The 26,316-nt window shown below is 39.5% G+C and overlaps 1 protein-coding gene across 4 annotated transcripts; it reads left to right on the forward strand.

Annotated features, from left to right (window-relative positions):
- Positions 1–1,512: 1,512 nt before the first annotated feature.
- Positions 1,513–26,086, forward strand: MDM2 (MDM2 proto-oncogene). Of its 4 annotated transcripts, none has more exons than XM_044978572.1 (11): positions 1,513–1,528; positions 3,084–3,168; positions 10,339–10,413; positions 10,805–10,938; positions 12,442–12,491; positions 14,053–14,120; positions 14,278–14,371; positions 17,077–17,234; positions 18,056–18,214; positions 19,604–19,681; positions 22,743–26,086. In XM_044978572.1, the coding sequence occupies exons 2-11, from the start codon at positions 3,088–3,090 to the stop codon at positions 23,310–23,312; spliced, it is 1,467 nt and encodes a 488-aa protein (XP_044834507.1). In that variant the 5' UTR covers positions 1,513–1,528; positions 3,084–3,087; the 3' UTR covers positions 23,313–26,086. The 4 variants fall into 4 exon arrangements, with proteins under 4 accessions (XP_044834507.1, XP_044834492.1, XP_044834498.1 ...); XM_044978557.1 differs by lacking the exon at positions 1,513–1,528 and adding an exon at positions 2,482–2,604 and having other exon boundaries at positions 17,080–17,234; XM_044978563.1 differs by lacking the exon at positions 1,513–1,528 and adding an exon at positions 2,483–2,643.
- Positions 26,087–26,316: the final 230 nt, after the last annotated feature.

Consider the following 26,316-nt stretch of genomic DNA (forward strand, 5'->3'; position numbering starts at 1 on the left):
GTTGTGAATGATATGAAAGGCTCTCTGCTTTTATTCATCTGGATGAAATGCCATAGACCACAGTCAACTGTTCTATACATAATATGTTGTAGCTGGATTTATTAAAGGATTAAAAAACTTTAACATCAATAGTAGTAATTTCTACTAAAATAAATGTAATCAAACCTTATACATCAGTGTTTAAGATAATTGACACAGAGGTCAGAAAAATTCTCTTTCCCCCAGCCTACCTCTAGAGCATTGCACAACTGTCAGGGTGCATGGTGGAAGCAAGCAGCTATACAGGAAACACTGGATGACCTAATATAGTATAGAGAATTTTATGTTCTTAATAAATAAAAAGGTGAAATAAAGATTTGCAGGGAAAAAACAGGGTTACATAGTAGACTTGCTATTATTGATAGGCCCTAATTTTAATCCTCTGACTGCTCTTAACTCTTCACCTCTACACCCAATAAGTTTTGAATGAAATACTAGTAGTTTTTAAAGAGGGTTTTACTAAAAAATGTGGACTTTGTGAGACAAGAGGGAGAACAGAAGCTGGAAAGGAAATTACTAGAAATACCTATCACTACATCCAACTTTTCCCTTTCCTGTGCCACTGTTTTTCTCTTTACTGTTGAAACTGCTAAACATGATTCAAATAGTTATTCAAGTATTTCAGCGTGTTTTTCCTGACCTCAGGCCAGGCAGGGATTTTTTGTCAGATGACCACGGCCTCGATCCTGTGATATATTCCTTATGGGTGTAGTCGGGCTGTCCGCAGAAATCCAGGCGTATGTTATATATGCATGGTTAAAACCTAATCTATAGAACAGTAACTGGGGATGATGATGATTTTATAAATCTATATAATTTTATAAAAGCAGCAAAGAGTCTTGTGGCACCTTATAGACTAACAGACGTTTTGGAGCATGAGCTTTCATGATTTTATAAAAATTTGATGAGTGACTATAATGCAACTGGAATATGCTTCATGCAAAAGGTCTCTTGTAAGGTATCATTACAAAGCTTATTCTCTACTGAGTGTGGTCATCCTATTTGTATAAATGTATCACTCTTGTATCTGAAACTAGAAATATGAAATATAACTCTGAGGGCCTATTGTAATTATGCAAAGTGTGGGCCATTAATGGTGGTTTGGAATCTTAATGGCTCCCATCAACAGGACAATTGACTGGATGGCTCTGTTTGCAGGCAAGCCTTCCTGTGAGTCAGGCTGGGAGGAATGAAGGCTTGGGGTCTTACAGTGACATGTGATCATGTCACATGAACTGGAATCCATTTTTAACCTGGTGCTTTTCCGGGGGAGAGGGGGGAGTGGAAACCCAGAGGGACAAAGGATTCCCGTCTTATGCAAAAGATATATAAATGGGTGGAACAGAACAAAGAGGAGAGAGGAGCCATCATGAAGAATCCCCTAGTTACCACCTGAGCTGGAACAAGAGCTGTACCAGGGGAAAGAATTGTGCCCAGGCCTGGAAAGTGTCCAGTCTGAGAAAAAAAACTTACTGAAGCATCTCTGATGGTGAGATTATCTGTATTTAGTTTGATTAGACATAGATTTGCACATTTTATTTTATTTTGCTTGGTGACTTACTTTGTTCTATTATTTGGAACCACTTAAATCCTACTTTCTATATTTAATAAAATCACTTTTTACCTATGTATGTAGTAATACCTGGGGAGAGGCAAACAGCTGTGCATACCTCTATCAGTGTTACAGAGGGTGAGCAATTTGTGTGTTTATCCTGTACAGTATAAGCTTTATACAGGGTAAAATGGATTTATTTGGGTTTGGACCCCATTAGGAGTTGGGCATCTGGGTATTAAAGACAAGCACACTTCTGTGAGCTGTTTTCAGGTAAACCTGCAGTTTTGGGGCAAGTAATTCAGACGCTGGCTCTTTGTTGGAGTAGACGGAGTGTCTGGCTCAGCAAGGCGATGCTGGAGTCCTGAGCTGGCAGGGAAAGCAGGAGCAGAGGTAGTCTTGGCAGCTCCCAAGGGGGTTTCTGCCCCACTTACAAACCAGTTCAACAAGCAGGCTCACGTGCTGGTCCAGGCTGGGCACCACTGAGTGGAGCAAACAGCCACGAAGGTTCCCTGCTCCTGGTTTGCTGGCCGGTGTGGACATCTGGCTTGGGGGGGAGACAACTGCCCCTCTGCGTGGCCGGGGAATAGGGCAGTGGGGGCAATGCGGAGGGATCGCGGGCAGCAGACAAGGGGGCGCTTTGGTCACTGGAGAAATGCAGCTCCCGGAGTGTGTGAAAAGCGCTGGTCAGGCCGGGAAAAAGCGAGGCTCAGCCCTGCAGCGCGGGAGAGGTGGTGGCGAGTCCCCTCAGTCTGGCCGGGCGGAGGCAGGGCCTTGCCGGGGCTGGGGACAAGCCCGGGCTAAGCAGCGGCCCCTCCCCGCGGCAGCCTGCGTGCTACGCGCAGTGAGGCCCAGGCCAGAGACCCGGATGCAGCTCGGGCCGGGCCGGCTCTCCTGGCCGCGAGGGGGCGGCCGCTTGCCGGGTGCGCAGCGAGGAAGCCGCCGGCCCGTGGGCCTTGTGTCGAGGAAATGGCGGCGCTCGGAGCGGGCCTGGCCGCGGCCGCTCGCGGGAGGTAGCGGCACCTGCACCTCCCCCTCCCCAGCGGCTGGCGGTGCGTGGGGACGGGGCGCTGGGCCCGGCTGGCGGAGGGAGGGGCTCGGGCGGGGTAGGCCGGGCGCCTCGCCGACTCCTGGTGGGCAGGCGCCGCGGAGGGAGGCCGCGCGGGGCCCGCCCGGGAAAGAGGAACAGGCGGCCGCGGGGCTGGGGCGAGGGGCCGGACTGAGGCGGCCGCTCCAGCCGTTGGCTGACTCGGCAGCGGCGCGCGCGGCCCCCGCGGTGACTCAGCAGCGTCACCCCCGGGTCATGCTCAGACATGCCGGGCCGCGGCCAGCGGAGGAGCTAAGCCCCGACTTGCCTGCGCCTGGCGACGCTATTTAAAGGCGGCCTGGCCCCGCCGCTTCATGCCAGTGCAGCGCCTCAGCGCAGCCGCGGCTCGGCTCGGCTCCTCCGTGCGGACTCCCCGCTTCGCTAACTCCGGCTCTCTCCTTCCAGGCAAATGTGCAACACCAAGATGTCAGCTGGGTCGGACGACCGCCTCGGCGCCTCTGCCATCCCACCCGCCGAGCAAGAGGCACTGGTGAGTAGCCCTGGCTCTCGGGCACCGCGGTTTTCCTGCTGGCTGCGGGGCTTGCTTCCAATGGACCTGCTGGTAGACAGGGGTCGAGAATGTGGATGCTGACTGCGAAAACTTAGATGTTCATACTGGATTAAAGCCAGGGAGGTCAAGTGGATTCTCTTCAATGGCACCAGGGCCGGCTCTAGTTTTTTTGCTGCCCCAAGCAAAACCTTTTTTTGGCTGCCCCCCCACCCCCACCCCAGGCCTGTCCTCCCCGCCCCCGCACTACCCTACTGCCCCACCCACACCCCCTGCTGGCCCAGCACTGGCCTACCCCCTTTCCCCTCCACCAGTGCCTGCCCCCTGCTGCCCCAGCCTTGGGCTATCCCCCCCAATCTGCACCCTCCTGCTGTCCCAGCCCTGGGTCACCGGTAACTTGCTCCCAGGGTGGGTCATTCAGCAGGAATTTTGGATGTGCACAGAACATAGACAGGATTGGGTCCCATATGGTTACAGAACTGCAGTAAAGTGGAACAATGTTCAGCCTGTGTGATTGGAGGATATCTGGATGCATATTATAAGATTGTCCTACATAAATGAGAAAAACTTGAGGTGCCTTTATTATACTTTTGTTTCACTCTTTCTTTTTATGGGGAATTTGCCAATGCAATGTCACTGTCTTCCTTTTAAACAACAACAAAAAAAGGCAATGGCTGTTGAAAATAGCAATTCCAGTCCTAAAAACCGCTGGGAAGCATTTCTTGCTCAGTTTTATCCTACTTTTTCTACAGCAAGTTACAGTGGATCAGTATATTTGATTTGGGAGAAATGAAGTAACAGCTGTCCGAATTGAGCTTGAGCACGCCTGAATTTTGAGGTGTTCAAATCTGGAAGGCAGGTGCTAGATTCCCTTTCTGAATATTAGCAGCAAAGAGTCTTGTGGCACCTTGTAGACTAATAGACGTTTTGGAGCATGAGCTTTGTGGGTGAATACCCAATTCGTTGGATGCATATTCCAGATATAACTGAATATTAGTTATATCTGGAAAGGGAAAGTCAATTTCTGCTTCCATGGCTCAGAAGAGGAAATCCTCCTAAGTGCCTGGTACTGTATCTAAAGAGCTGCACAGGTCCAGAGCCTCCCCTCCCTTACTTTTCATTTTAAATTCTAGTGGGATCCCTGTACCTCCCTTGCTAGGCTTCAGATAGAGAGGGGCACTTCCATTTAGTCCACCCAATTCCTTCTTTGGGGGATGCAAGGTGAGGTCACACCAGTATCCCTAATCCAGTCTGGGGAAGCCTTCTGAAGGGGATATCTGGGGCAAAGCCTTCTACTCCTTGGGCATACTTGTTTCCCATTCATGGTGCCATCCCTTTCAACTCACCTCAAGCTGCAGCATGGCTTAGCTACCTCACTCCCTACCCCTCCCTTTCCTGTTGTTAGCTGCCAAGGGTTTGCTGGGTAATGTAGTTCTTTCCCTGCTCCAGGGCTGGCCCTGTAGGCAGGGAGCTAGGCAAGGAACTACAGCTCCCAGGGTCACATGGGTTCTCAGTTTCCATGCTGGATCCCCAGCTGCTCCTTGGCTCTGCAGTCTGCAGGGTTTTGCAAGGGGAGGAAGTGAGTTTAAAAAAAAAAAGGGGGGGGGGGAGGCCCAAAGGCTGCCCCTTGCAAATGTGCCGCCCCAAGCACCTGCTTGTTTTGCTGGTGCCTAGAGCTGGCCCTGAATGACACAGTTGTGTAATAAATCAGGTTTCACGGTTGGGAGTGAAGGATGTCACAGCCACCTAAACTTTGTGTTTCTGGGATTTTGTTGCTTTTAAATGTGTTCTTAAAGAAATATTTTAACAGATGTTTGATTTTAATGCCAAGTTTGAGCCCTGAACAGATTACTAGATCATGCATCTGACGAAGTGGGTATTCACCCACGAAAGCTCATGCTCCAATACATTTGTTAGTCTATAAAGTGCCGCAGAACTCTGCCGCTTTTACAGATCCAGACTAACATGGCTACCCCTCTGATACTAGATCCATTCAGAATATAAAACCCATAAAAATAGCATTTAAAATGGAAATCTTGACAGAATCATATTAGAGCATGTATGGTGTATGTTCTAGCACTACATGGTGTTTGTATTGTTTCTGAGAGTGTGTGAATTTAACTGATTTTATTTAACTATGGTGACAGGTTTCAGAGTGGTAGCCGTGTTAGTCTGTATCAGCAAAAACAATGAGGAGTCCTTGTGGCACCAATTTTTTTTTTTTTTTTTTTTGGACAAATAAATTTGTTAGTCTCTAAGGTGCCACAAGGACTCCTCATTGTTTTCATTTAACTATAGGTTTTCAGTATGTGTTCATACCATCTTGGGCTGCATTGGAACTTAAATCAAGGGTAAGAGACATAGACCTTGCAATGAAAAGCCCAAGGGTGTGGTGATTCATTAAGTGTGTCACTCTTCTGTCTGAGTACTGCACCAGCGCTGCAGCAGTGGTGTTAGTCAGTATCCTATGGTTTCTGTCACATCAGATGTGACTTAAGTTATTAAAAAAGTTATGGCATGCTATTGCAAGTGAATTTACTTTGTTAGAAAAGTTAAATAGTTACTAATAGTTTAAAAGGCTAGAAAGGTAGGAAAACATGAAAAAAGCCAGATGTTCATGAAAGTATACTATGCAGCTTAGGATGGAAAAATACAGTGATTTATTTAAAATCAAAATACCTTAAAAGTCAGAGGTTTTGTCAAGGAAATCAAGGCAGTGATTATAAGGCCTTGATCTGCAATCAGTTCTACAATGCCTGGGTGGACCTTTGTGTTAGTATAGAGTCCCATTGGGCACAAGCTTCCTCCCACACCTATCCAGTTGCAGAATCAGAGCTTAAATAATTAAGGGCTTGTCTACACTGGCAATTTACAGTACTGCAACTTTCTCCCTCAGGGGTGTGAAAAAACACCCCTCTGAGTGCAGCAAGTTTCAGCATTGTAAAGCTCCAGTATGGACAGTGCACCACTGCTGGAAGCCGCACTCCCAGTGCTGGTAGCTATGCCCATCGTGGAGGTGAGGGTTTTTTTTTTTTTGGTTTTTGGTTTTTGTTTTGAGCAATGGGAGAGCTCTCTCCGAGTGCTTTAACATGGCTTGTGTAGTCACGGTAAAGTGTTTAGTGTTGCCTGTGTAGACTAGCCCTAAGTTCTGTCTACTTATGATACATTCTGTTTCAGTGAGATGTTCATTCCCTTTATGAATCCGTTGTAAAAACATACAAATGGCCATATTGGGTCAGACCAATGGTCCACCTAGCCCAGAATCCTGTCTTCTTACAATGGCTGGTGCCAGATGTTTCAGAGGGAATGAATGGTACAGGGCAATTTATTGAGTGATCCTCCATCCATCCCCTGTTGTCCAGTCCCAGCTTCCGGCAGTCAAAGTTTAGGGACACCCACAGCATGAGGTTGCATCTGTGATCATCTTGGCTACTACCCATTAATGAACTTATCTAATACGTTTTTAACCCACTTATACATTGGGCCTTCACAACATCCTCTGGCACAGAGTTCCACAGGTTGACTGTGCATTGTGTGAAGGAGTATATCGTTATGTTTGGTTTAAACCTGCTGCCTACTAATTTCATTGGGTGACCCCTAGTTTTATGTTATGTGAAGGGGTAAATAATACTTCCTTATTCATTTTCTCCACACCATTCATGATTTTATAGTCCCCTGTCATGTTCCCTTGAAGTCATCTCTTTTCTAAGATGAACAGCCTCAGTCTATTTAATCTCTCCTCATATGGAAGCTGTTTTATGTCCCCTAATCATTTTTGCTGCCCCTCTCTGTATTTAATTTAATTCTAAGATGTATCTTTTTTTTGAAAGGGGACAACCAGAATTTCATGCAGTATTCAAGGTGTGGGCTTACTATGGATTTATCTAAAGGCATTATGATATTTAGTGTATTATTATTTACCCCTTTCCTAATAGTTCCTAACATACTGTTCGCTTTTTTGACTGCTGCTGCACATTGAGTGGATATTTTCAGAGAACTATCTGCAATGACTCCATTATCTTTCTTGAGTGGTAACAACTAATTTAGACGCCATCATTTTATATGTATGGTTGGAATTACCTTTTCCATTGTGCATTACTTTGCATTTATCAACATTGCATTTATCACAAGCTAAATATGAGTCAATAGTGTAACACTCTTGTGCAAAAAAAAAAAAAAAAAAAGCAAACATTCTTGGATGTATTAGCCAGGAGCATTGTAAGCAAGACACGAGAAGTAATTCTTGTGCTCTACTCTGTGCTCATAAGCCTCAGCTGGAGTATTGTGTCCAGTTGTGGATGCCACATTTCAAGAGAGATGTAGACAAATTGGAGAAAGTCCAGAGAAGAGCAGCAAAAATGATTAAAGGTCTAAAAAACATGACCTATGAGGGAAGATTGAAATACTTGGGTTTGTTTAGTCTGGAGAAGAGAAGACTGAGAAGGGGACATAACAATTACAAGAAGGAGTTAGAAAAATTATTCTCCTTGCCCTCTGAAGATAGAACAAGAAGCAATGGGCTTAAATTGCGGCAAGGGTGGTTTAGGTTGGACATTAGGAAAAACTTCCTGTCAGCGTAGTTAAGCACTGGAATAAAATGTGTAGGGAGGTTGTGCAATCTCCATCATTGGAGATTTTTAAGAGCAGGTTAGACAAACACCTGTCAGAAATGGTTTAGATAATAATTAGTCCTGCCATGAGTGCAGGGGACTGGACTAGACGACCTCTCGAGGTTCCTTCCTGTCCAACGATTCTATGATTGGATTTCATCTGCCATTTGTTGCTCAGTCACCCAGTTTTGTGAGATCCATCTGTAACTCTTAACAGTCAGCTTTGGACTTTACAATCTTGAGTATTTTTATATTGTCTACAAACTTTGCTGCTCACTGTTTATCCCTTTTTCTAGATCATTTATGAATATATTGAACAGCACTGGTCCCAGTACAGATCCTTGAGGGACCCCGCTATTTACCTTTTTCCATTTTGAAAACTGACCACTTATTTCTACCCTTTGTTTTCTATATTTAAATACTGATCTATGAGAGGACCTTCCTTCTTATCCCATGACTGCTTAGTTTTCTTAAGAGCCTTTTGGTGAGAGGCCTTCTGAAAGTCCAGGTATATCTATTGGATCACCTTTGTCCACATATTTGTTGACACCTTCAAATAATTTTACTAGATTGGATTCTGCATCATTTCCCTTTACAAAAGTCATGTTGACTATTCCCCAACATATCGTATTCATATCTAGCAGGGGTAGTCAATAGGTGGACCATGGGCCAAATCTCGACTGCCAGATGCTTTTGAATGGACCCAAAAATCTTATTTACTTATAATTATTGTTACTGTACTTTATTTTATTATTTTCTCTGGAGTCTGGATTTTGCCTATCCCTTGACCAAGATATTTGGACCTTGACCAAAAAAAAAAAAAATGACTACCCTTGATCTGTAGTAAAGAACACAATTATCAGACACACAGTTTCAGCCAGTTTACCTGGTATTGATGTTAGGCTTACCAGCCTGTAATTTCCAGCATTGCCTTGAGGCTTTTTAAAATCGGTATTATGTTAGCTACTTGCCAGACATCTAGTGCAGAGGCTAATTTAAACAATAGGTTACATACCACAGTTGTTACTCAGCTGTTTCATGTTTGAATTCCTTTAGAACTCTTGGGTGAATACCAATCTGGTCCTGATAAATGTAAGCATAGTAAGTCATCAATTTGTTCCAAAACCACCTTTACTGACACCTCAATCTGGGATGGTTCCCAGATTTGTTACCTAAAAAGAATGGCTAAGGTGTGGGAATCTCCCCCATATCCTCTGCAGTGAAGACCGATGCAGTGGCCTTGACTTCACTGAGTTCTCCTTTACCACCTCAATCTCTAGTGGCCCCACTGATTCTTTGGCAGACTTCCTGCTTCTGATGTGCTTTAAAAAATTTGCTGTTAGTTTTTGTCTTTTGCGAGTTGCTTTTCAAATTCTTTTTTGGTCTCCCTAATTATACTTTTACACTTGATTTCATGTAGTTTGTTCTTTTCTGCTGTATATCCATCTGTTGCATTTCAGTGGTATGTTTGTATTGTTGGGTTGAGCAAGTAATTAGGTTGCCTAACACTTTCCATATAAAAAATTTCTTGTGGCCCTTTTGTTTTTAGAAGCTGTAACTGCATCAAACCTTTGAAATATGGCAGAAGGAAAGTCTTTGGACTGAAGAGCTGTCCATTTTGTCCCATGACATTCAGTTCAGGTTTTGCTGAGAGATGCGTTTTTGCAAAAAGCCATTTCCCTTCTCTCACCTATTTTTCAGAAATATTTTGTCTCATTGTTGAAATAACTAAACACGAACATGTTAGGACCAGGTTCATGCTGCTGCTGAACCACCAACAGCAGCATCGCACCCTATATTGGGAACACTTAAGAACTGTTAGAGCTGCTGTAGCACAAGAAGATGTGGGGAGAGAGACACAGGGGCTTATGCCCAAACCCGGCAAATAGCTCTAATGAGCCATCTAGTTAACTTTGAGGGCACCATGTGGGGTAGGAGCTGCCACATCTCCTGGTGGTGCGAGAGAGCTAGGCTGGGTCCCCCCTTGGGATAACAACCTTCTACTTACCAGCCAATGTAGTAAGCCTTGTAGTTCAAGGGGGAGCAGTCTATGCTACATTGCTGAAAGCTCAGGGGTTCGCACCCAAGTGATGATGTATGATTTGCGGGAGGGAGGATTGTTACATTTGCTTGTAATAGGATTTGTTTATCTTTTTTCTTAAAAAGAAAAACCTAGGAAATTATGTAAGCATGTAAACCAATCTTATTTAGGTTGTAAAGGCTGTCATTGCCTCTGAAATTCTACTTTAGCCTCCATGTGCATATGTATTTTGTCACAGTCTTTAATTACGTGATGACAGATTTTCACAGCACCCGTTTCATTTGATGTGACCGGTAAATGCACCATGGGGAATGACAAAATTAAGATTGCACAGGGAACCAAAATCTGCCATGTCCTAACTTTGAGATGCTTGATGTTTCAACAAAATTAACGCTCTTTTAACATAGTTTGTGTGGGTGTAATACACAAGAAATCTATGGTTCTTTCGGGAGGACATGCACTATAAAAATGAAATATGTTGTTTGCCTTTTTTTTTTCCAGGTTAAGCCGAAGCCACTATTGTTGAAGTTGTTAAAATTTGCAGGTGCCCAAAAAGACACTTTTACAATGAAAGAGGTAAATTATCAGAACTTCTCACTAACAATGATGGGTAGCAATAAATTTAAGTTTCACTCTTACAAGTTTACCATACTTACTAGTTATCCCATAATGAAAGAAAAATAATGTGGCTGGGAGATGGTTCTGTTCCTGGCTCTGCCATAGTCCTGCTTTGTGACCTCGATCAAGTCACTTAACATCTATACCATAGTTTCTCTGTCTGTAAAATGGAGTACAGTATATAGCTTTGAGAACTACAGACGAAAACTGCTATGTAAAGTAGAATTTATTTATTCAGTTGCAGCTGATAATAGACTCTTTAGGAGGTTTGAAATAGGTTATTTTATATTTGTTTTATACTTTAAAGTTATAAATATATTTAATATAGCTATATTGACTTGCATTGTAGGTAATATTCTATCTTGGCCAATATATTATGTCTAAACAATTATATGATGAAAAACAGCAGCATATTGTCCACTGTGGAGATGATCTTCTTGGAGATCTATTTGGGGTACCAAGCTTTTCGGTAAAAGAACACAGGTAACATTTCATATTCTTTGTGAGAGAGATCAGTATGAAATGTATGTAACACACTGAACTTATGTGTTGGTTTGCAATTTGTTGCATATTTTATTTGGATAAGTCTTGACAGATAGAATTCTCATAATTGTATGCCCCCTGGCCAGGTGTCCAATTTTTTTAGAGGGAGGCACGATTCAGCCTGCATTTATAGCTAAACTGCCAGACCTCAGAAGCAACACAAACTTCTGAGGTTCAGTAACCTTAGGGCAGGGGAAGGCAACCTATGGCACGCGTGCCGAAGGTGGTACGCGAGCTGATTTTCAGTGACACTCACACTGCCCGGGTCCTGGCCACTGGTCCGGGGGGACTCTGCATTTTAATTTAATTTTAAATGAAGCTTTTTAAACATTTTAAAAACCTTATTTACTTTACATACAACAATAGTTTAGTTATATATTTATAGACTTGTAGAAAGAGACTGTCTAAAAACATTAAAATGTATTACTGGCACGCAAAACCTTAAATCAGAGTGAATAAATGAAGACTCAGCACACCACTTCTGAAAAATTGCTGACCCCTGCCTTAGGGGCTTCTGTCTACTTTGAAGAGAGATTCTCCTCTCTACCGCTTGAGGTAACAGCAATATAATTTAGCCATTATACAAGCACTTCAGACTGTCCTCTTCCCATTATGAACTCCTTATGCATGGGTGACCAAGTCCAGTAAAAGGGGTTGCAGAGAAGAGTTATACGCTCTTTTGTTTTTCTCTAGGCAGCTACACAACTCCTCAGTGCTGAGTGGTGGTGGTTGAAGATTTCCCTTTGCAACAGGCTAGACTTTCTTCTGAAATAGGTTATATTGCTGCAAAGCCAGTATGCATGACCTGGGTCTTGCCAGTCCCCTAAAAGTTGAAGATATTTTTCTCTGGATTAAACCCTGAAATAATGATGTACAAGTTCCATTAAAAATGCTGTGAATCATGACTAGAGGTGGTCCAACTACTGGTTAAGTGATAAATGGCATTTTGGCAAAACTGAAACTTTCAGAAGAAAATTCCTGATCTTCTTGAAAAAATTTTCGAGAAAAATTCAAAATGGAATTTTTTCCAACTTTTTAGAAAAAAGCATTTAAAGTTTCTTCAGTTTGTTTTGGTAGGGAGAAAACAGTTTCACTTTTTATACTATCTTCCCTTTTTATAACGGGGTGGTGAAAGAGGAGTGGAAAGCTTAAAAAAGCAAAATCAAAGTGTTGGTGGTGGTTTCCCCACCAAAATAAAATGAAAACATCCAAAAATGCTGTGAAAAGTTTTGAGCAAAACAAAAACATTTTCATTTCTTTTGAATTTTTCATAAAATCCACTTACCTCTTTTTCAACCAGTTCTAATCATGACACTGCAAAATAATCAATGTTTTCAGCTTGGTCTTTCTCTCTTCTAGTTTGGCTAAATTTACCACAGTAAATAGGAACTTCTAATTTATAATTATTAAATCTATGAAATGTCTGTTTTGTCTCCCTTCAAGGAAAGTATACTCAATGATTTCCAGAAACTTGATAGCAGTCAGTCAGCAAGGTAAGTTAGTGTTGAAAGGCCGTTTTTGTTTTTGTGGTTTTTTTTGGGGGGGGGGGGGGGTCTTTATTAATGCAAAAGTCCTGAAAGCTCTATTAACTTACTTTATAGACGATATTCAGTTAACTTCAGCCATTGATAGATGATATAATTATTGTCAATTTTTTGTAGCCCTGTTGGAGGTGAATTGCATCTTTTACAAATAAACTGTTTAAGGTTATGGGTCTAGCACAGAAAATGGGCTTGAACTTGCTCATACTGAAGTCACTGGCAAAATTTTTGTTGGCTTCAGTGGAAACAGGATAAGGCATTATGTGCAGACTTTGATTCTGCGTTCTTTACATGCTCAACTCAGGCTAAGAAATATATTTTAAAAACAAAATATTTGAAAATTGGTTCATCCTTAACTACCCTGTCTAATTTGAGTTAACATTTCTCTTGTAATAGTTGACACGATAAACAATAAAAGTAGCAGGAAAAAAATCTATATACTTTGTTCTTATGAGTTTAATAAATCCATATATAATTTCATAAAATAGGCTATGGTCTATTTCAATTTATTCACATCTGCAAGAGAAGGATGGATAATGCAACTGTGATGTAACTTAAATTTAAGAAATGAGTGAAATGAAAGTTAAATATGGGGATGAATTTTTAAAAAGGCTCTTAAATCTACAATTATACATGTAATCTGCTTGATTTTTCCCAAGTATGGAGCACTTAACATCTCCCATTGGCTTCAGTGGGTACAGTTGGGTGCTCAACACTTGAATATTAGTCAAGTCCCTAAATATGGACTTTGGGCTTAACGTTAGGCTCCTATTTTTTAAAATCTTGGCCAGAACAGCAGAGTAGAAGGATAGAAGATCTCAAAGATAAAATCTAGTCAAATAAAGAGGTATGTGTTTACTATACTTAACTTTGTTCTAAATGGATACCTTTTGTCATGAAAATAACTAGTTGCATTGTGTAGTTCAGGGTTCATTCTGATAATGTAGTTAGAACAATTATTTTTGTGTCTTAGTATTATATTAGTGACTGTAAACATCTCTTGCAGAGCTTGATGTCTTCTTTTGTAAGCCAGTGGATCTTGTATGTGTCCTCTTGTAAATAGTGTAGTAAAGTATGTTTTATTTATAAGAATATTTCCTTCCAATATTCTTTCATCTGAAAAATTCCAAAACAGTTAGTTACATTTTTTTCTTATAATTGTGTATATAATGTTACAAAGAAAACCTTGAACATTTCTTAAGAGTACGAAGTGATTTTTGTAAATGTTAAGTATACTCTGAATTAAGATTTAAAACAATATGTACAAACAGCAAAGAGTCCTGTGGCACCTTATAGACTAACAGACGTATTGGAGCATGAGCTTTCGTGGGTGAATACTCACTTTGTCGGATGCTGCTTTTACAGATCCAGACTTACACGGCTCCCCCTCTGATACTTGACAATATGTACAAAGTATTTGCAGTATATTTTTTTTTACAATTTTCACTGCAGTCCCTTGAGCCTGCAGATATTTCCTTTCTGATGCATTGCATTATGTATTCTTCTTTTTCAGAGTCTATGGAAGCAAACACATCTGAAAATGAGACCAGGTGTCAACTTGAAAAAGGCAATGTTCTAAAGGTGATCTAACTACTTGTTACATTCTAACATATACACTCTTTCAAGTTTCACAACTTCATTTGCTTTACCATTGAGATTTGGATGCAGTTGAAAGATTAAAATTAATTTCATGCTAGCCACATTAATACTATGCTTACTTAGTATTTTTGTTAAACAGGAATCCATGGAAGAGTTAGTTGACGAAAAACAGACATCCCCAAATTTGACTGCTAGACCAACTACCTCTTCTAGGAGGATGCTCAGTGAATCTGGTATGTGCACATTTATAATAAAATATTGAAAATCCTGCATACCTTTCAAGAGCATGTACATCTAGACCAAACTTGTATATCACTGGCTCATGTCGTCTTTTGTTGGGGAGTCCACATTTTCATGTTTTTAGCCATTGTGAAAGGTACCAGATTGACACCCCTGGAGAATGAGCTTCTCTGCTTATCCATAGAATAGATACAATGTGGGTAATGACAATACAGACTTCCCCACATGTGTGTACGTCTCCTAGCCAGCAGTCTTCAATCTTCTTTTCGTTTGTGGACCCCTTAAAAATTTCGACTGCAGGTACAGATCCCTTTGGGAATATTTGACATAGTCTGCATACCCCTAGGGGTCCGTGGACCACAGATTGAAAACCACTGTCCTAGCACAATGGGGCTCTGGTCCATGAGTAAGGCTTCTAGGTGCTATGATGATATATGTAATAACCTCACCAGCATGGTACAGTCCTGATCTGCAAGGACTACCAGCAGGGTGATAGGGTAACTCAGTCTCCATGGCTGTTCAGTTCTCTGCCTTTATACTGATGTCACCAACAAGGGTATCAGTGGTGTTTTCTTTGTGATGTGGACATCTTTTCATACACTGCGCTGAGACTATCAGACTGATGTCAGGTAACTCTTCAGACAGCCACCAGATTTTAACTTTTGGTTGCTGTTTGTAATCTACTTGTATTGGATTTAAGTCAGTGACGTAGGGGTGAACGGCTTTATTTTATCCAGTTATCTTGGTCCAGATTTTCAAAAGTATTTAGACACCTAAATACCTGCGAAAATAGGTCCTCTGAATCTTTTCTCTACCTCACCCCTCTACATGGCAACTTCATATTTATTGGTTAATGCATCCTTAAAATCTGAGGTGTTGATTCTAATATTTAGTAGCTGTAATTAGTGGGGATTTTTGAGTGTTTTTTGTGGGGGGGGGGGTTGAGTTATGTGTAACTTTCAACCTCTTGGTGATAACACTTCATAACTTTCAATTATATGTAATACACACTGGTAATTTCCACACCAACCTGTATTTTATCACTTATTATCTGGTGATTCTTGATAGTGGTGATGAGTAACAATAACCTTTCACATAAAATTATAGCATGCAATATTTTATTTTGTTTTCCTGTGTTTTGGTAATATTTTGTTCAGTTGCTTGATCTATGTAAGGTATTTCTGATATGATTATCTTTGTAGTATTTAGGGCAGTCATCCTAGCCTATTGTAAAACTGTACTGCCATTCACACTATATTAAAAGAACACTTTCATGTTGTAACTCAAACTGGTGAAAGGATGAAAATTCACAGTTAAGGATTATAACTTGTAATACACACAACCCAGAGTAATCAGGTGTTCTGTTGTGCCTGCTTATTGCAAGCTTAATCATTAACTCTGTTTTTGCATCCATTTGTCAGTTTATTACAGCCTTAAAATTCTTTTCATATAGTGTTTTTATGTACACTGTCTTTTTAATTTGTAGGAAATCTTCCCCTTAAACCACCATGCTCGTTACATTGGGATGGTAGCGGCTCCAAAGGAGCCGCTACTATTTCACTGTAAATGTTTAGAAACCGTGTGTTGGCATGTTATCAATACCTCATGGAGAGATGACAACTTAATGATGACAACGATGGACAGGAGCAACGGTTGGGCCTGGGGGCATCTAAGTTTGAAGGTTGGGGCTCTCAGGGCGAAAAAAGAAAAGAGAGGGACTGAGCCAAGAAGCATCAAGGGAAAGTAAGAGGAGTCACAAAGTATGTACAAGTGTTTTTTGTTCTTTTTTCTTTTAAAACTAAAGATGCCAGGCTTAGAGGCCCTGGGTGGATTTTTCAAACTTTTTTTTTTTTTTACACTCCAAAGAAAGGATTGGGCAATAGAGCGAGTTTGTGAAAGGCACCTGTAGGCGGCAGCAGGCTCTGTTGAATGGTCATTGAACCAATTTGCCAATCCTGGTAGGGAATTTCACTCCACTGCATTTATTACACACTGACTTGGCAGCTGCTTTTTAAGTCTTTGTCAAATTCTTTTATAATGCCTTTTCTTAAGGTCAGTGGAGTTGAATTTTGATACATTTATCCCCAAAATACTGTCTCCGTGCTCCCGCCCTCCTTCATGCTACAAGAGTCCAAAACGTCAGAAACATCCAAAAAGCAGTGTTTTTGAGTTCTTCAGCTTAAAACAATGTTTCCACAGTTGACATCTTGAACATCACGTTTTAGCCTTTAAGGAATTTTTAGTGTGGATTTTTATACTCCCACAAATTGGGGGTTATAGTAGAAATCCTGATACCATTAAATATACCATTGCATGCAAAGCTAAAATGAAATCCTCAATTTCCAGAGGTGGCCAGGAGTTCGTTCATATGATTCCTTAATCATAGTATCTATTGCCTGGGGAAATTACCATTTATACATCTTAATGATGGGGCGGTCAGCGAAAAACAGCTTCAGAAATGTCAGTCTTTTGCCCATTTTACACCATTTTCTTTTAGGAATATGGCAAGAATGTGTTTCATTGTCTTTTTAAAATAGGTCAGGTGCCTCTCTTTAATTTTTCATTGAAAAACACTGAATAATTTTAATATTGAAGTTCTAAATAAGTAAAATCCAGTTTAAACACCTACTAAAATGCATGTAACATTGTGCACTTCATAGATGCCTTTGGATTAATAAGCTTTTTCTCTCTGACACAGAAGAAAGTTTTTCAGATGAACAACCTAGTGAAAGAAGAAAACGGCATAAGTCAGACAGCATTTCGCTCACATTTGATGAAAGCCTTTCTTGGTGTGTTGTAAGTGGGCTATGCTGCGAAGGAAGCAACAGCAGTGACTCAATAGACTCTGCAAGTCCTGTAAGCAAGATGTATTTTTAATTAACGTTGAGTTCACAAATTTCCCAGACATGCATCTTGGTTATCATATTAATATTTGAAACAAATAATGCTTCTAGTGATGTCAGAGAACCTGAGTGTTGTATTTTATGTGGCTTGGATCACAAAACTTAAGACTGGAATTTTCTTAAATCTTCATTATGAATATTCAGAAAAGGAAGCAAAACAAATGAATTCTTAGCCCTTGGTACAGTAGAAAAAGAAAAGTGGTGCCTCTGAATTGTGTATGAATATCTGTATTCCCAGCGAGTGTGTGTTTAGTGATTAGAGTAAGTTATTTACACTTGTCTCAATTTCCCATCTGTAAAATGTGGGTTAATAGTTACACACCTTTGTTAAAGCATTTTGAGATTTGATAAAAGATGCTGCAAGTATTATAAAATTTCAGTACGCAGAAGTGAAATATTTTATTAAATTCACACAGTATATCATCTGCTTTTCTGTATATTTTAAATGTTATCAAATGTAAGTTCAAACGTCACTTGTATTGTATTTCAACATACTAGTTTTGGAGACAGTTCCAATGTTCTTTTAATTCACTTAAAATTTTTAAAGGTTTTATAGATCCAATAATACATTTCTAAATTGTGCAACTGCAGCAGAAATCCCAACATCTTGAGTGGTATGAGGTATTTGGCTGAGACATGACTGTTATCTCTGGCTGGCAGCCAATTAAACAGTGTTTCTCTTTACTGTTATGTTTAAATACACATGTAGCAGTATGAGTCATAAGAATGTATTAATGAAGTTCAAATATATTCCCCCCTCCCCTTTTTATTCAGGATCTTCATGCCAGTTCATTAAGCGAAAACTCTGATGATTGGTTTGACCAGAATTCTGTTTCAGACCAGTTCAGTGTTGAGTTTGAAGTTGAGTCCATTTATTCAGAAGATTATAGCCATAATGAAGAAGGACAAGAGCTCACAGATGAAGATGATGAGGCATGTATATTCCCCCATCCTTTCCCCCCCACCCCAAAATCTGAAATGTTATAGCAGAAGCATTTTGTTGGAATCCAATATGAAACATTTCCATAGTCTTGTTCCATGACTGCATGTGCTGTATGGCAAATATGTACTGCCATTCTTTATACTGAGTTTTCTTTGTACAAATTTAGTCATGATTCTGCAAGAAGCTCCCTGTAGGCACAGCTCCACTGGGGTCATTTATAGGGCCTGAAGGGACCATTACAGTAATTTAATCTGACTTCCTCCATAACATAGGCCATAGAATTTCATCCAGTAAAATTCACTGGCTGGCGATTGAAGTCACTGGCGTTCAGTGCAGGGCCAGGAGTCCACTTATGCATGTTTTTTTGCAGGATAAAGGCCTTAGCTCGGAATATGTATATGAACTTATAACTTTACTGGAAGAAAACCTCATCATTTTTGAAAGGCAAAACATATTAAATACGATATTTATTGGCATAAAGTTAAAAGTGAATAGAAGTATTTTTAGAATACATTTAAAAAAAACTATTTAAGATCTTAGATCGGGGATTGCCAAACTTACTGACCCTCAGTCGTATATGACAATCTTCAGCGCCAAGGCACACCTGCTGGGGCTTGGAGGTTCAGTCTTGTGGAAGGTGTCTGCCGGGGCTCTGGGTTTCAGCCCCACTCCCACTGAAGCCCTGAGCCCTGGCAGGCATGCCCGGCAGGGCTGAAACCCAAAAGCTCCACCTCTCCCCTGCTGGGCAGAAGCCACTACCTCACCACCCGCTGCAAGGCAGAGGTCCTAATCTCCCCTCCCCAAGTCTGGAAGGTGGAGTGTGGGTGGCTCTGTGAGCCACACTTTAACAGTAAAAGAGCTGCGTGAGCCACAGTTTGGCCACTCCTTTCTTCTATCATTAAGAGACAGCATAGGTAGCCTTAAAAATTACAAATACTGAGCTCTATGGTTCAGAGTATTAGAATTAGTGTCTTTCATTTACTATGTTGACTAGTGAAATATTTGTATTGCTAAAGCTTTTGTTCACAATTGACATTATCCATTTGAGGTGGGCCCATTGTTGTCTGTCTATATTGTAAATCTTCCAAGAGGCTGTTCCCAAATGAGAACAAAAGTTTCTAGAGCTGGTAATTGATTACAGTGTTGTCTGTACCTGTAAGTAGTAGTGCTCCCTCTTAATTCTGTATGCCAAGAAAATGCATGTAGTATATAGCCACATCATCTAGAACTTTAGCAAGTACTATTTTCTATCTGGTAAAAAGTTTTTTAAAAAAAGTATTTTGTGTGCTTTACTACTTGTTCAGGGTTGTTTTTTAGTAAAACATTTAAAATTAAAAACCAAGTAAAGGGAAGTTTTAAAATATATTTTCTTCCATCAGGTATATCAGGTGACGATATATCAGACTGAAGAGAGTGATGCTGATTCATTCGATGAAGATCCTGAAATTTCACTAGCTGTGAGTAAATACTTGGTTCATAAAAAAATCACAGGTCTTGTGAAATGAAAGACCAGGACTGGGAACATATATGAATTCAGTGGACGATTTTAAAAGTAAAATCTGACTTTTTCTTCATTAAAAGGAAAATGGTAGTTTGAGGTCTTTCAGTTACCGACCTATAAATCAATCTTTCTCTATGCTGTTTTAAAGTTGTGGACACAGGAATTTCAAATTTTACTGGCTCAGTCAGAGAAAGGGGCACACAGTTTAGAGCCTAGACCTAACTTTTTGTTTAAAACACAAAGGAAGGATTTAAAAAAAAGCTTTTTTTTTTTAATTTTTTTGGAAACCAAAAGTTAGCATTGTTTTTGTCTACAAAAAAACCAAAATTAAACTGGCCACTTTAATTTCAGTGTCCAATCTGAGTGAACTAAAGAAAATAGCAAAAAAATGTGTATTGAACATTCACTAAGGATAAAGGAACTGTTTTTAAATTGTCTAGAAGATTGAAAAGACCAGTTTCTTTTTGTGTGTGTGTGTGAGAGAGAGAAAAAAGTTTTTTAAATTTCAGCACATTGGCTTGTCAGAATGTCTGAATTCAGAATTTGACATGTCTTGAAAACTAAATATTAAAACATGAAACAATTTCTTCAGATTGCCATTATGAACACAGAAGTGCATAGGAGAATTAGTCATACAGAACATGTCATTGGCTGAGCTACCTTAATCATGCTTATACTGTGTAGCCAGCTGTAATGATATCTCTGGGAATATAAGGAAGTTGGTTGGTTTGGTGTGGGTGGGGGGTTGGTTGGTTGGAAGAAACAGAATATTTTTAAAGTGACTTCGTGGAGATTTAAATAGGCAATATACCTTTATTATTGCTCTTCATTCACAGTTCATGTCTGAGTAGAACAAAGGCTTCTAAAACAAGCATTTTAATTATGGTATTGCCAGTTGCAGCTCCATAGTTAAGGTTAAGTTTTGCATTCCCCAGAATTACAACACTCTGAGAATGGAATTTATATAAATTTGTTAAATACCTTTAGGTGTGAAAATGAATTTTAAAATATGTCTTTTAAGCATCCAGTGTTAGTGAGACTGAGGTTTTTGAGGAAGGATCTTGAATAGTGTACACATTTCATATAGTTTAAACTCATTGAAATCTTGAGCGTAGACTACCCGTGAAAACTTTTTTAGAATTAATGATTATTTTTTCACAGTATTCATAATTGGAAGTTTTTCCTTCAGCAAAGACTGGAGAATAATGTTCGACTTCAGAGGATTTCAGAAAAAAGTGCTCTTTTAAAATAGCTGCCACCTTCAGTTGTTTTCAGTAGTACTGAAGCCACAGGCTTCCCTCAGTTCGTGATTTTGAGAAGAGCTAATTGTTCTCAGTACAGCCAAATATTATTCTCTGCCTTGTGTTCTCATAGGGCTACCTGCTAAAGGCAGCTTGGTGCCTCCTTGGGAACAATGGGAGGCTATAGCCATTTGTAAAGATATTGACCTATGATCTCATTTACATTAAGAACAATGGGTAATATTAGCCATTTTGAAAAGGCAATTCTTTGTGAGTTTCTCCAAAGAAGATTGTATGCACCAGCCTCTACTTGCAGGTGTAAACTTTCAGTTAAGAAAAATAATGGCAGAAAATGATCATTAATCCTAAACATTTCCTAATACCATTGGGAGTGGGTAGGAAAATCAGGTTAATCTGACCTGGGACAACAAACACAAATGGCTTAATCACAAACAGGTTAGATGGGGGAGAGGGAGTGGGGGAGAAATGGCAGTGATACTTCTCAAGTTCTGTACACAGAATAAACTCTGCCACATGATATGGCACTCTCAGTAGATTGTGCAGATACTCAAAATAGATCCATTCAGTGAGGCGCATATGCTCCACTGGCTTTTTGGAGGAACCCAGATGCTCCGCTGGGGTCTGCTAGGCTTTTCCTTGACTGGAGACAGAAAACAATGGGATACTGTCCCACGGCCACTAACTGGTGGCACCGGAATAAGCTGTCACTCACAGTAGATTACAGATCTTCACAGTATGATTTTCCTTCTTTTGTATATGCTTTGAATAATGAGTTAAGTGTTGACATTTAAAGTATTATAATTGGGTGATAATTATCACCCACTAAGATAAATGAATCAGGTCACATACCCCTTGGAGTTGTTTCAAGTTCTGCAAATGGAGACTGACATATTTGCATCAGTGACACTCTGTTCACATTTTCAAGGCTCAGTAACCTAACAGCTAGAGACTTTTATTTAAAGAAACAGGTTCTGGGATCATGAAGGCAGCGTAAGAGAGGTTCCAGTATGATGTACTGCTGTGTACAATCTAAAATGGAATCTTAATCTGTAAATGAGTTTAGTATATGGTGTTGTTACAAGGCAGACCTAAACTATTTGAGTGCCCTAAATGTGCATTTCTATACCTTAACATGTTTGGATTTCTTTTATGTTTAACCTTAACTCAGAATATCCTGCGTTTATAATGCTTGGTTGTAGGATAATTACAGCATCCCTGTAACATATTTTTCCTAAATTACTGATAAGTACTTGCAACCATAATTTCACTTTAACATAGTTTTATTTTTCTGTAAATACATATGCAGATAGTCTGTGCAATGTGCAAATTTACGTTAGAGAGGTAGAAGACCAATTGCTAAACCACATCATGGAATAGATTTGAGTCTTGCTCTAATGATAGTGCTGAATGTATACAGTTTTGTTACACTGCCTGTGTAACACATTTTGTTTGGCATTGTTATTTACTTGTTCAGTTTTGAGAAATTTTTTACACCCAAATTTTTAATTGCGAGGAGGAAAAAAAAAGCATGTGTGCTATCACTATAAGATTGAGAAATAGTGGTGTAATTGATTTTAACTTTCCTCTTCCTAAAACTCTTTCCATCTTAAAATGTGATGATTGACCAATTTTGTTTACAAATATTGAGTAAATACTTTAGCCGCAACATAAAGAAACTATAATCACCTTTAATTTTTTTCTATAATAGTAGGAATGCCAAATAGCTTAACTGTTTTAACTTTTAATTCACTAAAGGATTATTGGAAGTGCACTAAATGCAATGAAATGAACCCTCCCCTTCCACGGCATTGCCCCAGATGCTGGGCTCTTCGTGAGGACTGGCTTCCTGATGAAAAGAATGACAAATCTGAAAAGCGAAAATTGGAAAGTTGCACACAGCTAGAGCATGAAGAGGGGTTTGATGTTCCCGACTGTAAGAAAGTGAAAATGAATGAAGATAAAGAACTAAGTATTGAAGAAAGTGAGGATACAACAGCACAAACTTCTGAATCCCAGGAAAGTACGGAATACTCTCAGCCATCTACATCTAGCAGTATCTTTTGTAGCAGCCAAGAGGATTGCAAAGAACCTGAGAAAAAAGAGACAGAAGACAAAGAGGAAAGTATGGAATGCAATCTACCCCTTTCCAGCATAGAGCCCTGTGTCATATGTCAGAGCAGACCTAAAAATGGCTGTATAGTTCATGGCAAGACAGGACATCTTATGTCGTGTTTTACTTGTGCAAGGAAACTGAAAAAGCGGGATAAGCCCTGTCCAGTCTGTAGACAGCCAATTCAGATGATTGTGCTAACTTATTTTAGTTAGAAGGATCTTCAGCATAACTGTGCAACAAAGCTTCAACAGACCTTCTACACAGGCTTTCTTACAAACTTCCATAGACTTGAACAATTAAGAGAGTAAGAAACTATTTTTGTATGTTTCACTAAAGACATAATATTTTGGGTGATTTTTCTTTCTTTTGGTTTTAATTAAAAGTTGATATTAAAAAAATTGCACTGAAATTGATATTCTTCATTAGGCATTTTGGGGAGATTTTAAAATACCCAAATTCCTGAAACTTATTTCCATGTTAGGGGATCTGTCACAACAAGACTTGTACATCACAAGCAGATCAGTAATGACACTTGTACAACTATATAGAATATTCATTTTAAAATAGTGAATGTAATGCTTTTGAGAAATGAGAGCGATCTCAAGTATCATTATTGTGAAAATCAGTTTTTCTTTTGCTCAGTAAGAATTAATAGAATTTATAATTTCAACCTTCCCATCTTTCTACAAATTCCAGTATCTGTTTCTTAGTCAAGTCATTGGGGAAAATCAGAACTTCTTAAGAAATTCCTAGGAAAATTTCTATTTTGAAAAATAAAATTTTGACCTGGTCATTGCTGAGAATTAAATTTATTTATCAAAGTAGGTAAATTGGGGGAAATATTTCGGAGACTACTTCAGATCACCCGAAAATGTGAAAGCAGCACAGTGATATTTTGCATAAGGGTTGTTTTTTAGTTCAGTAGGTTTTTTAAATTTAATCTGTGATTCTTTGTTTTGAAAGGTTTTTCTGACTATTGAAGAGTTGTGAGGTGTAGATTGGCCAGTTATATATTGAAATCAGACTTTAATATAAAATGTTGATCAAATTTCTTTGGAAAAAAAAAGAAAAATCTGTAAAATTAAATATCCTTAAAACTAGTGTGTCCAGTTCCTTGGTAACTCTCTCTTTTCAGTAATGAATTTTTAAAAAATCTCTCAATACTTGACCTCTCCTCCATCCACCCACCCCCAAATTCACTGTCTTGTGAAACTTCTCTGTACTTTGCATGTTGCTGAATGTTTTGTGTGGTGAATTCCAAGAATGCTGTGAAAGTGCATTTACATAGAATTTAAAAAAAAAATGCCGCTAAGTTACTCAGTTGTGCTGGTATTTTGAGGATTAAAAATGTAAGGTTTTGGATAATTTTGATGAGAATGTTGTACAAAAATGTGGCTTTCTTCTCTTCCCTAATGAGGTCCTCTTGCAGAGTGTAATATTGAGAAGAAAGGTGCAGATTTTGGGGCTTTCTGATTTCAAGGGCAGCATTCCAAAGTAGTTTAACCAGTAAAGAATGGTGAAAATGGGAGAACCGTTCATTTAGTGATGTCAAATACTGAGGCCTGGGGTAAACAGAAAAGTTGAACCCTTTTAAGTATATCAGTCATCATTTTAACATATGCGCAAAGTGCCTCATGTGGCAAGTGGCCAGGATTCATCACCAAATTTGGTCTGCTGGTTGAATCAGTAGCTTCCCCAGCTTGGACTGGGTACTGATGGGGTATGCGACATGAATGCTAATTGATGGTTAAGGGTTACATCTCTAAGTTGGACACAGCAATACCAGTATAATAATATTTATAAATTATTCCCTCATGGGAATGGGTATAACTGTGTCCGCAGTTGAGGCTGTACTGCTAAAAGATCACATCCGTAATAGTAATAATTATACTGGTATGTGTAGACCAGGCCTGAGAGACACTAAAGACAGGGATATAGAAAAGCATATTACAGAGCAACTAACAAAGCCAGAAATGATACAGTCAAATCTTAATAAACCACACAATGATTTGTGTGCGGTTTGCATACTAAGTATTTTTCTAGCCTCATTTCTCAAAAAAAGATTGAATTGCCAAGGATTGCAGTGAGGTTTCATTTTACTAAGACTTACTTATTTTTACATTTTTCTAGTACTTTTTGAATTATGGACATAAATAATTCATATTGTACTATAGTTGGCAAATAAGTGAACAAAACCATTTTGTGGTGTTTTCCTTTTTAAATTTTGATCACTTAAATTCTTAAATTTCAGCAGTTTGCTAGCTGGAAGGATAAAGCTAGTCTCTGACAAAACTGTGGACATATAGTTCCTTCAGTTTTGTCCCTTCTCTTACTCACTTGAGGAACAACACCATGAATGTTCTTACAAGAGAGCAGCCTGGTTGCCTCTCTCTCATGTACAGCCTTTTCTAATCAATGCATATTGGAAAGAAGGACCCAGGCATTTAAATAGGGATGGAGTAACCTATAAAATTTTGGAATAGGCGATGGTTGCAGGATTTCTGTGGTGCTGGTTTTGTCACAATAGAGAAACACCTTTACATCTTTAGGCAGATGCTTCTTTGTAGTTGAGGGTTACTTTTAAACCCACAACTTTTTTTTATGAAGAACTCCTTGCACAGCTTCTGCTTATTATGGTGTGTTACTTCATAAATATAACTATGCTAAAACTTGCAGACAACTCCTGTGTTGGATGCAGAAGATCAGAACCAAACAGCAAAGTGATCTGGGGCTATTAAGAGTAGTGGAGGCTATTGAGAAGGAGACATCAATGTAAAGTCATGTTCGGAAAGAGGCAGTAAATACTGTTGCTACTAAGGGTTTTAACTCTCCTCTTCTACTCTCTCATACAATTTTCATCATAACAAAATATTGCTGCCTCTTGCTAAAGAATTGCACCTCTAGCTAGCACAGTGGGTATGTATTTTTCATCATTCCCTGCTTTGAAGAATGTCAGTTATGTAATTTCCTTTTATAAAGAATATTTTTCTCCCCTGAGAGTAGGGTAAAGTTGTCAACTTTAGCAAAGGAATAAAACAAATAAGCAGTCCACAAAATTGGATTCCTAGTATAGGCTATTCTGTGTAACCCTTGGAATGCTATGAACCTGCCCATAGCCAAATTGATTTTGTAATAGTATGACTAGGAAATCTTCTGACAGTTAAAAGAGAAATTTTTTGTGCAAATTGTGAAAATGGGCCAGTAAAATCATTTCCC

The sequence above is a fragment of the Mauremys mutica genome, chromosome 1, assembly GCF_020497125.1.
Source record: "Mauremys mutica isolate MM-2020 ecotype Southern chromosome 1, ASM2049712v1, whole genome shotgun sequence".
In the NCBI taxonomy this organism is placed as follows: Eukaryota; Metazoa; Chordata; order Testudines; family Geoemydidae; genus Mauremys; species Mauremys mutica.